The sequence below is a fragment of the Quercus robur genome, chromosome 1 (assembly GCF_932294415.1).
Source record: "Quercus robur chromosome 1, dhQueRobu3.1, whole genome shotgun sequence".
Classification (NCBI taxonomy): Eukaryota; Viridiplantae; Streptophyta; class Magnoliopsida; order Fagales; family Fagaceae; genus Quercus; species Quercus robur.
Window position 1 is genome coordinate 22,008,374 of NC_065534.1, and position 12,289 is coordinate 22,020,662.

Genomic DNA, 12,289 nt, shown 5'->3' on the forward strand with positions numbered 1-12,289 from the left:
ACTTCGGTAGAGATGGTGGAAGTGTTGGCGGCGCGCAGTGCCATTGGCTTTGAGCAAGAACTAAATCTAAATCATGTGATTTTCGAAGGGGACTCGGAAACGATCATGAGAGCCTTATCCAAAGGTGGTTTCGAATCCTCAAGCTTTGGGCACATCATAAGGGACATCAAGCTACTTACCTCTACCTTTCAGAACTTTTCTTTTTGTCATACTCGTAAGCAAGGAAATAGAGTAGCTCATAGCTTAGCAAGATCAACGTGTAAGTTTTCGCATTTTCATGTTTGGATGGAGGACTTAACCCTTGATATTGTTTCCATTTACCTTTCTGATCTTACTTAATATATTCCTCCCCCTCTTTTTGGGGTGGCTTCTCAAAAAAAAAAAAAGTTTAATATTATATTCAAAAAGCTATTGTTCAGTGATCTTACCTTACATTTGAATCCTCCTCTCCACTTTAAAATAAGAAGAAAAAAAAAGTTTATAATAATAGAATTTTCTTTTCCCTAACAGTTAGCGATGGCTGGTTGCAAAAAGAAAAAAGGAAAAATGGTTACCAAAGGTCCAAAGTTAGTCAAACATTAATCCCAAAAAAAAGTATGCATAAATTGTCACGACTCAAACCTGTACTTCAGAATTTAGAGCATGACCGGCATGTTAATATCAAGTTTACCTCAATACTAACACGAACCAACCTAAACTGAAGGTGCTTATCAAGAATTGTTTCTAGAATTCCTGCTTATTTCTTGCATAAAAGCCACAATATACAAAAATGATGAAAACCTTGAAAATTCATTTCATGTGAACTTGGAAAGATTACCACTTGGTTGAAACGTCAGGTATCCGTGTAAATATTACATAGCTAAACGTTTAGCAAAACTCTTATTATAAACCTAACCCCAAAGACATACAACTGGGGTTCAAAACAAACTAAAATACTGAATTACATTTGTGTTCAAGAATCAAGTACATCTTGATTCCTCCTATACAACAAAAGAGCTAAACTGCTATACAACAAAAAAATTCTACATTCTAACAAACGAGAATTACAGAATCCTTGCCACCTCTAATACTCTCACTGCTTCCAGGAAGAACTTGTGCACTGAAATATAATAGGGTGAGTTACGAAGCCCAATAAAGTTTTAAGCTTCATGTGCCTTTAATAAGAATGCATGTAAATCAAATATTTTATAGATATGCCAACTTTGATAAAATAGCCTTCATACTATTCACATTGTTCTTAAAATAACTTATGAACTTTTAGATAAAAATACTTCATTTTCCTTTCATATAATAATAAAAGGGCATAATAAGGAACATAAATATAATTCAGTAACCTTATCTTTAAATAAACTATAAAATACTTTATCATAAACTTCTCATCAGACTTATAACACATTCAACATACCTTTCTTATCATCATACTTTTCTTATAATTTCCAACTAGCTTAATAGCTCATTTATAGTATATATTAGTTAATCCAATTGTAAGTCTGTCACAACTTTGAAAGGCTTCCATCACAAAGTGCCAGACATCCAACATTCCCCACAATACTAGGTAATTCTAGAATCATATCATAATACATATTTTCAACCATGGAGGTAGGTTGACATCCTCCACAAGTTGGCTATTGTCAACAAAGGCGGGTAAAGCAGAGCTAGTTCCACTTTTAATATCCAATCAAAATCTCCATGGAAATACTAGTACCATAACTCCTACTAACTGAGTTCAGATCATAACAATGGAATAACTGAAAACTATATTTTTCTGATAACTTTGCTTTTACATAAATGTTTCACAACAGTAGCATATCCATTTCATTCTTAAATATTATGTTCGTGATATAAATAATAGCATCAATATACTAAAATTATCATATATATAAGACTGAACAACTCACGAACATATATTTTACTTAAATCATGTTTATATGTAATATCTCTAATTAAAAGGTTTTAATGCATAATAGTTTTATTCTAAATAATTTTTATACTTATCAAACACGCGTGTCACAAATCCCTTACCTGAAAACAAAAGACGCGAGAGATTGTACAAAAGGAGCTCAAGTGTCCATGTTTTTGTTCTCGTCACCTAAATGAAAAACCGAAACTTATTACTGACAAACTCTTCCTAATATATAAATTTATACCTAACTCTCAAACTCAAGAAAATCCTTACTTCCCATCACACAAGTTTCCCCAAAAATAAGGTACATTCATCAAACACATTACATACCAAACCATAGAGAAACTAAGGCATAAAAATTCATCTATGATCCAAACATACCAAAGGATAAGCATATTAAATCATAGCTCAAAACATTCACCATAACTTGAGAATTAAATCCACAAAGTCAAGTGTAGTATATGTTGTTCACTGCTCATTTCAGCAGCATATACCCCATTTGTAAAATACAAATGGGCTGTCCATACATATCCAAATGTCATACAATTTTACAGAACTACTCCCCTATATGTCTAGTATATACCATAAAATTTTGGAATCAAAACATAAACCCATGATTTATTAAAAATCATACAAGGCAGCATGTTCAAATCTGTCTTGACAAAAATTCATGCAAATTAGAAATTAAACCATTATTTTTCTATTCATCCAAATGCTGTGAGACCACTTCCATAACAACCATGTGTGTCTTATAATTCCTAAAAACTACTCCTAGCATCCTAATTTACAAAATATGATTTAATACAGATTTTTCTTGTTGTAGACATTAAATCTGTCACAACAATAGTTTTAGCATATATTCTTACAAAATCATCAACTAAATGCAATTGGCCTTCATTTCATATGGGTATTTTTATACTTATACTATACATATTAAAATACATTATTAAGCATCCAATAGACCATCATATCATCAATCTTTCCAATTACTAAAACAGAATCACAAGTTCAGCTTCTAAAATCAAATTAGAGAACATAGAACTGAAACTAAAGCAAATCATTACACCATTAAAATATCCATAACAGAAAATAAACATATATACTTACCACAACTGAAGCTAAACTTTAGTAAGAATTTGATTTCCTCTTATAGAGAGATATCTATGATTTTCGGTGAAAGAAATGGATTGGGGCTGTTGTGAGATGGTGCTGCAGTGTAAAAACAAAGGAAGAAGAAAAAAAGAAGAACAAAGAAAGAGGAATAGAGAAAGAAGAAAAGAAGCTGAACTTTCTGGTGCAGCAAAAGAAGATAAGGGAAATTGACTTTGGGGTGGGGGCACGTGTAATGTTAAGGAAAGAAAATATCACAACCCACTTTTTTCAACCTTTAGCATTTATACTTTCCACCCCCTTATAAGCTTATATTTCTAGAAAGGTCCAAACAATAATATAACTTTACATATAAGCCCTTACCTTTATAAACTTCTTTCCATAATATTAAAAGAGTGTATATGTTTTATAATATCACAATATCAAAGTTTCATGCACTTAAAAGTAATTAAGATAATAACAAGCATATAAACCTATAAAATTAATTATGCAGTTAGGTTGGAGTGTTACATAAATCCTAAAACATACTCGCATAACCAAATTTTCTATAATATTTTTCATATGGTTCACATATCATAGAAGGTCATAGAGTTATCAATTCACAATATATGTAGTTGAGAAAGTACAATACACAATATAATTAAATAGAAAAAATGGTATATAAATTTTGTTGAAAGGCTTACCAATTTTGACAGGAAAACACCTAACCATTGAGAATAATTCAATACATGAAATAGTGAGTGTGGAAGAAGATAGTGTTAGTTAAAAATATGATGAAATAATAAAGAAGAAACTTAAGGAATATTGTGAGTTTGAAGTCTATGAGATCTAATGTTATTAGAATTTTTTTTTTCTTCTCATACATTCCACAACATTAGAAGGGGAAAGAGAGGAACAAATAAAAGCTTTCTCTTTAAGGAGAAGTATTTATAGAAGGTTTTTTTTTTTTTTTTAATTATTTTATAAACGTAGGAATGAGATAGTGTTTCTTTTTTGGATAGTGTGGCCGTGTGGGTACCCTCTTTTTTTTTTCCTTGTTTTTTAGAAACAAAGGGTAGTGGGGCTGGGAAGTGGGAAGCGTTTTTTTATTTTTTATGATAGGAACCGTGGATATTCTTTAACATTTCTTGGGGTAGTGGGAAGAAGTTTTTTTTTTTTTTTTTTTTTTTTTTTTTTTTTTTTTTTAATTTAAAGTTTTAACCTTATTTCTTTTTTTTAATGAATAAAAATAAATTAATTAAATTAAGGGTATTTTTGGAAGTCAAAAAAGCAATAACTATTTTTTTTTTTTTTGAGAATTTAAAAATGCAATAACTAACTTTCTGATTTTATAAACGTTGGGCAATTATGTTATTTTTAATTTTTGTTGATTTACAGTTTTAACTTCTTCTTTTTTAGGAATAAGAATAAGTTAATTAAATTAAGTGTATCATTAAAGGTCAAAAAAGTAATAACTAACTTTTTGATTTTTTGAACGTTAGGTAGTTATTTTATTTTGAATTTTGTTGATTTACAATTTTAACCTTATATTTTTTGGAATAAAAATAAATAAATTAAATTAAGGGTATTTTTGGAAGTCAAAAAAGCAATAACTATTTTTTTTTTTTTTTGAGAATCTAAAAATGCAATAACTAACATTCTGATTTTATGAAAGCTGGGTAGTTATGTTATTTTTAATTTTTGTTGATTTACAGTTTTAACCTCTTTTTTTTATTAAGAATAAGAATAAGTTAATCAAATTAAGTGTACTGTTAAAAGTCAAAAAAGACAATAACTAACATTTTGATTTTCTAAACGTTGGGTAATTATTTTATTTTTAATTTTGTTAATTTACAGTTTTAACCTTATTCTTTTTATGGGTTATTTCTTTTTTTAAGGAATAAAAATAAGTTAATTGAATTAAAGGTATTTTTTTAAGTAAAAAAAAAAAGAAAGTAATAACTAATTTTCTGAATTTTCTTAAGATTAAAAAAAAAAGATAAAGATTAATATATAAAGATAAACCAAGCAAGAATTAATAACATGTCCTTTTTCACTTTTAAATTTAATTATGTTGTTTTGATTAAATTGTCAGATAGAGCAAAGATTTTGATTAATGGGTGGAAGTACAAAACCTCATGAATTAGAATCATTGGTCATTGATACATTATTATAAGTTAGTTGTTACGTGTTTATTTTACCATAAATGATGTAAACATTAGAAACATTAGAAGACTTAAGACTCCTCAGCAGAAGGTATAACCGCTATTATAACTCTGAGACTACAAGTGCAAGCTACGCCAAGTAAAGCCCCCACAACCACAATACCATTCTTTTCTCTGCATGATGTCCCACCCACAAATGAGACGGTTAACATTAACCCAGTTCATGAACCAACCTCACCACCATGAAAGCTCTCTCTCATCAACTTCTTCTCAAGCAACGCAAAAATTCTTTTGCCCTTCAATTCAAACGTCAACACCAACAACTACCTGTAGTAGTAGCCACTCTTCCTTTGTGTCCAAGCAATCTTTAAGCTCCCACCAACACCAGGAGGATCAAAACCTGAGGACCATTCCATGCTGTTTTATTTCTTCCAAATTTTGGGGCAGACTAAGACTAATGCTAGGCTGTGGTGAAGTTTCTCCAATGGCGACCCAAAGGGACTCATTTCACACGCCCTTGGAGATTGTAAGTTTTGTCTATCATTTTATGCTTTGTTTGCCAAGGAGGTTTCTTAGTGCATCTACTACACTTGAGAAAAAGATCAATTGCTAGTAATATTGTAACGTATTTTTGATGCATTTCTTACTTGCCATGAACGATTCAAGCACGAACATCCCCTCCTTTCTTGCTTTCTTTGCCATGATTACAAAAGGTTTGCAGTGCTTTACGTTTTAAAAATGATGAATTTTATACATATCATTTGTAAGTTATTTCAAGAAGGTTGTTCGTTAAGCTTCTAACTAAAATAATTCAAGCATATACTTCAAGCAATGTTAATGCTTTCTCGTTGCTACTCTTATCTCTTTATGTTCATATTTTCTTCATTTTGCTTATTATATTCTTATAAATATATATATATATATATATATATATATATATATATATATATATTGCTCTTGCAATATTACAGAGAAGGAAGAAGTTTAGTGAGCAGCAAAAGAGGGAGCATCTTGAAAGAGAGGTATGTGTAAACCATTTGTCTTGATTTTGTAACTTTAGGTCTGAGACTCTGAGGAAACCAAGCATTTTTGAGGATTTAATAAGTTTCACAACCACACAACAAACAAGACCATAAGTGATGGGACCCTTGTCTGGTTCATGTTCCTTGTGGTTTCAACTAGACAGTCCATAATGGGTTGGGTAAAATTCAATAATTGTTGTTAAAAAGTAAAGCATTTATTTCTTCATTAATGTAAATAGTAATAGAGTTTTTTTTTTGGTTGTTTTTTATTTGAGAATCGTAATATAGTAGTAGAGCTGATCCCAGTAGTGTAGACCCAGAAAAAGCTTATTCCATTCTTTAAGACATCGTCCTACACTGAGCACTTATCTTGATTATAATAACTCACGCTCTATTGTTCTTAAATCATATATATATAATAATCAATTCTCATATTGTTCCCCTTTATTTTTCTCTTTGTAAAAACAATAATAATTTTTTTTATGGAATCATAATCAATTAATTACATGGGATACAAGTCATTTCAGGAAGATTGCAATGCCAAGGAAATGGAAAAGCTCTTTTTCAAGTAAACCTTTTCGCACTTAGAAATTTCTTTTTCTCCCCAAAAAAAAAAAATGAAACAATGTTAATAGTATTACAAGTTTTACTATACAAATCTTACAAACTAATGTGATAATGAATATGATTGTTGATCTTTAATCACCTCATAAATGAATTTTTGAATTATTTCTTTGTGAATTGTGATTAGTGACACATTAATTTATAAGTTCAATATATTATAACTTTTAGTATCTTGGTCAGAAGTTCTTATCTTTTTTACTCAAATACTCAAAGCATTGTCTCTATCTCTATAAAACAATAATTGATCCTGGGCTATCAGAAAAAAGAAAGAAAATTCACATTCCATTTGGGAGGGAAATGAATAGAATAAAAAGAATCTCTATAAAAGGATGTTTAGTCTATTTTCTTATTTAGATGTTTAATTAGTACAAGAGATTTAAGAGATTGAGCTAATGTCCTGTCTATTTCATTTCCTCCAAAAATGGGGCTAGGGGGGGATCAAATATTTCATCTCTTTATTTATATATATATATATATATATATATATATATTTTAAAGGAAAGAAAGAAAGAGATGAATGTTATACTATTAAATTCAATTCAATTCCTATATATATATATATATATATATATTTCTTTTCTTTTTTTTTTTGAGATAGTCCTTTATTATCTACCTATTTGATCTAGGTATTTAGATATTATCATCTCGTTCTCTATAAAACAATACTTGTTCCAATAATTACCATTTTGTTCCTTTTTTTTTAAATTACTATTTTGATAAATTTAATCATTTAACAATTGTGATAATACATTAGCTGTATATGTTTCTTCCATAAAAAACAGGGTGAGAGAGTAATAAAAAGGACAAAAGATATAATCTATATGTTTATGAGTTCCATCTAGACATATGAATCCATACATATTATTGGAAATAGCTAGCTATGTTAACGATTTCCCGTATTGTAGGTCTCTATGCTTCAAAAAATGTTGAATCAAGAAGAAAATATGCATGAGGTTTTGGAGCATATCCTTAATCAACATAATGGTTCTGCTGTCAGCATCCCGAACTTCCTTCCTCCTAAGGTAAACCTCTTCTCATTTGTGACATGGAACAACATGCAACATCGCATTAGGAACACATATTAGAAACTACTTGTAGCAGTAATATATGACTCCTGATGAAATGATAGAGTTGGTAAGGAAATGATGGCCTAAAATACTTTGGACTAGGTTGATTCACTTAATCTTGTTTAAGGTACAAAAACAGCATAGTGATAACGTATTTATCTGTCACGTAAATTATCCAGATAAAGCAGCTGTTGGCAGAGTTAGCCATGGTTGAGGGTGAGATACTTAGACTTGAAGGCCAAATAAGCGAACTTCAAAAGAGTTTGAAACTTGAGAAGGATGCCGCCGAAGAATCAAAGTCCAAACAACGGAAACATGGAACTCTAAGCAACCGTGTGGTTCATTCATCACCAACAACAAACACAAACCCCATTAACAAAGTTGGTAATGAAACGATGGCCTATGAGACCAAAGCATTGCATTTCATAAGTAAAGCTATAAAAGGCGATTATAATCTCAATGATTTCACTATAGCTGAGAAATTGGGAAATTCAAGAGGATTTGCTGATCAAAAGGAAAATCTTCTTCATGAGGCTGTTAAATTTCAGGACAAGATTCCAAGAAAAAGTGGGATGCTGAAGCCATCCTCACCCTTGCGTGAACCACGACATCCATCACCCAAGGTAGGTCTTAGTTCATTTGTGCCCTGTTATGTTATTATTATTGTTGTGATTTTTAGATAAGAATAGTGATTGTGGGCTTTTCTCTTGTTTCAATTTGCTTTGAAAAAAAGTGCAAGTATTTTGTTAAAATTCAATTTAGCCCATAACTTTAATTCCGATTCTCAATTAATCTCTAAGGTTTAGTTTTTGTTAATTTAGTATTTCGCTTTGTCAAAGTGAGTTAATTTGGTCATTCCAGTCAAATCTATTAGTAAAAAAATATCGTTTAACTTATTTTGTTTAATTAAAATTTAACCGATAACATTCATGAGATGTGTCATTTAATAGATATTATTATTTTTTGATAAGTATTATTAAAAATTAAAAAAAAAAAAAAAAAAAAAAAGAAAAGAAAAAGAGGACAGTTTCGTTTACTGAGAAATTTAGATAGAAGGATTAGATTGACTCATTTTAACAAAGTGGGAGACTAAATTAATAAAAATTAAACCTAAAGGACTAATTTGACAATTGAAATAAAAGTTGAGGGTTTAAATTGAATTTTAGCCCATATGTTTTTGGTTTGAATGAAGTGAACGAAACCCACTTTATTTTCAGCTTGGTAATTCATGATAGCATAAAAGCTTTTCCCTCTTTGTGAAATCATGAAGAGATACAGCAATATATTTTTTGAAGTAGATATAATGAATGCTAATTCTAAGTTCCCAATGACATTGTTTCAGCTAAAAGAACGTAATCCACCAATTCTTTTAGACCTCCCTCCAAAATCTCTACCTAATGCAAACCAATCAGAAGAAGAAAACCAGCAATGGCAACCCAACAAGCTATCTGAGAGCATCTTGAAGTGTTTAAATGTCATATATACGAGACTGCTTAGAACATCAAGAGCAATGGAGTTGGAGAAGTTAGGCCCCGTTTCAAGGTCCATGAACGCTTCTTTTAGCTCAAGAAGCTTCAGGGCCGAGACAGGCTTAAAGTCAAGCCTTATACAAAAGGAATCAAGGCAACAAGACCCATATGGTATCTTCAACATGGACGAGTCTATTCCTAGGGACATTGGTCCTTACAAGAACTTGGTTGTATTCACGTCAAGCTCTCTGGACCACAAGTTCATATCAAGCCCCAGTTCTATTCCTTTGCTAAGAAAGTTGAGGTAGGTCTGCTGAACTCTACAAATAGATGAGTACAGCTAGAGTTACTATAGTACATAATTAAATGGTGCAATAGTCCCAATTGTCGACATTTTTCTTTTTTTGATGAAAAGTTGTCGACATAAATGCAGCCATGTGATTAGATTTTATTTTGATTTTCCCTTTTGTCTTTGTGGATTACAGGGTTTTGTTGAACTCTCTCCAGACGGTGGACTTGAGATTCTTGACTAACCAACAGAAATTAGCATTTTGGATCAACATGTACAATGCTTGTATCATGCATGTATATAAAATGTTCAATACCATTCTTCCTTCTCTTGTATATCTTATTGAATTGGGGTGATCTAGCCTGATGTATGTGTAATCTTACGCCAGAGTTGCTGCTCTGATGCATAAATAAGCTTACGCGCACACCAGGATGCCCTTATAAAACTTATAGAACTATCGTTTTCAAAATCATACTGATGTACTCATTTAGATATCTGTTTCAGGGATTTCTTCAATATGGTGTGCCTTCTACTCCAGAAAAATTGCTTGCATTGATGAACAAGGTACATCTCAGAGCTCTTTTCATGTTAACATTGAATGGATACTGGCAATACTTCCCTTGCTTTGCCAAGTATGAAAACAAGCAGATCGTCAAGTTAATAATCAACCCTAGTAATCTTACTTAAGATTTTGTATTTTGTGAATTCAGGCAACCCTTAACATAGGAGGTAATATTATAAATGCTCAAGCAATAGAGCATTTTATATTGAGAAAGCCGGCTTCTTCTGGTGTGAAAGAGGTAAATATAATTGAACCTTTACTTTATGTAGAAGTAATAAATGTATTACTGGTACAATCTCCTTAGAGGTGATTTCTAGTAGGTTTATCTTCAGGGTGACAAGGATGATAAGGAAGCCATTGTTCGCGAACTTTATGGACTTGAATCAATGGAACCAAATGTCACATTTGCTCTGTGTTGTGGAACTCTTTCATCTCCTGCCGTAAGTTGAACAATCAAACCTTTGACTACTCCAATGATGAATTTTGGTATTTCTCAACACATTTTTTCCCAAATTATTTACATGCTCAAAATCAGAAAAAAGCATCATATGTGCAGGTAAGAATGTATACAGCCGATGGTGTTGTTTCTGAGTTGGAAAAATCAAAGCTAGATTATTTGCAAGCTTCAATAGTAGTGACTAGCACAAAAAGAATTGCATTCCCAGAGCTCCTGCTTCGAAACATGCTTGATTTTGCTGTAGACATAGACACATTGGTGGAGTGGATTTGCCACCAGTTACCAACATCTGGGTCATTAAGAAAATCATTGGTGGATTGCTTCAGGGGACAAAACAGTGGCAAGATATCTAGCATTGTTGAGAAGATACCATACGACTTTGAATTCCAGTATCTGCTGGCTATATAGACTCCATAATTTTCATCTCTAGTGTTGGTCCATTCTCCATAACAAATAACAATATATATATTAGGAAATTAACTTGGTCACGTTGATTTTTTCGACTTTATTTTATAAATGTCATGGGAGATTTTTTTTTTTTTTTTTTTTTCATGGGAGGGATATTTTCTTGTTACCAACTCATTACTGGATTTGCCTAGAACTAAGTTGACCTCGATCGTCCTCAATATTAAGTGGTCAATGTATAGTTAACAGTCGCTCTCAAAATGAATAGTAAATATGCGATTGGGTTTTGCTTAAAAGTTTTTTGCTTTTGTTTTTTGGAGTTTTTTTTTTTTTTTTAAATAATCTAGTTTTTAGCTTTTTGTTACGCATTTACCCTAAAAATTATAAATAAAAAATAAATAAAAACTATATCTTTGAATAAACATTATGTAAATAAGCTAACAAAATTAAGCAAAATTCAAACACACCCTAAAATTAAGTGAAATTGTGCTTTCAGAACATGATTTTAAAAAAAGTGTGTTTAAAGTATCCAATAATTATTACTTAAAATAAATTTATGAAAGTGTGTTTAGAGTGTGCAATAATTATTACTTAAAATAAATTTATGATGACTCCAATATTCATGTAAGACTCCATATGTGGCTAATATTTTTCGAGTTGTATGTGGCCTTTTGACGGCAACCTTGTGTGGAGCATAGCAAAAACCAATTTTGAACTTCAATCCAAATTAGAATTGTGGTAGGCCCAATCCAATTGAGAAGAGACGGCATGACAAATCGAATATTTGTGGAACTTATGTACGGCACCTCTAAAACTAATACTGTTTCAATTGTAATAAGCACTCATTACTCTGTTACATGTACTTGCATGAGTTGTGGAGTTTAAGAGGGTGTTTGGTCATTGATTTCAAAACATTTTGTTTAGTGTTTAAACACTAAACAATATTGTTCAAAAACAAAAAAAAATATGTTTGGTCATTGATTTCAAAAAGTATTGTTTAAAAAATATTGCTCAAAACATATGTTTCAAACAATAGTTTTTGAAATCAGCTTGTCCCAGATTTTGAACAACAAAAAACATTGCTGAGTGGCATTTTTGTAATTAAGTTGAACAGTATCAGTCAGCTTTTTCACCCACACTGAACAGTACCGGCAGCATTTAAACAATATTTTATATTTTTTTTGTACTTTGCTGATTTAAAAAATATTTATTTTGTACTTTATTCAGCTTTTTTTTA

The 12,289-nt window shown here is 30.8% G+C and overlaps 1 protein-coding gene and 1 long non-coding RNA gene across 7 annotated transcripts in view; one reads left to right on the plus strand and one right to left on the minus strand.

The window, feature by feature from the left end:
- LOC126725533 (uncharacterized) overlaps positions 1–11,348 on the plus strand; it is a 35,674-nt gene extending 24,326 nt beyond the window's left edge. The window contains exons 1-10 of one of the 6 annotated variants that reach the window (XM_050430307.1): positions 5,351–5,683; positions 6,129–6,179; positions 7,709–7,825; positions 8,050–8,493; positions 9,213–9,643; positions 9,825–9,924; positions 10,133–10,192; positions 10,339–10,428; positions 10,511–10,630; positions 10,747–11,348. In XM_050430307.1, the coding sequence (XP_050286264.1) occupies positions 5,354–5,683; positions 6,129–6,179; positions 7,709–7,825; positions 8,050–8,493; positions 9,213–9,643; positions 9,825–9,924; positions 10,133–10,192; positions 10,339–10,428; positions 10,511–10,630; positions 10,747–11,055 (2,052 nt within the window). In that variant the 5' untranslated portion in view covers positions 5,351–5,353 and the 3' untranslated portion in view covers positions 11,056–11,348. Of the gene's footprint in view, positions 1–5,347; positions 5,684–6,128; positions 6,180–7,708; positions 7,826–8,049; positions 8,494–9,212; positions 9,644–9,824; positions 9,925–10,132; positions 10,193–10,338; positions 10,429–10,507; positions 10,631–10,746 lie in introns of those variants that run through there. The other 5 variants (XM_050430314.1, XM_050430336.1, XM_050430345.1 and 2 more) reach the window with 5 other exon arrangements.
- LOC126725561 (uncharacterized) lies at positions 771–3,230 on the minus strand. The gene is made up of 3 exons (XR_007655502.1): positions 3,011–3,230; positions 2,023–2,089; positions 771–1,099 (listed from the first exon to the last, which is right to left on the minus strand). It is a non-coding gene; the product is annotated as an uncharacterized LOC126725561 (long non-coding RNA).
- Positions 11,349–12,289: the final 941 nt, after the last annotated feature.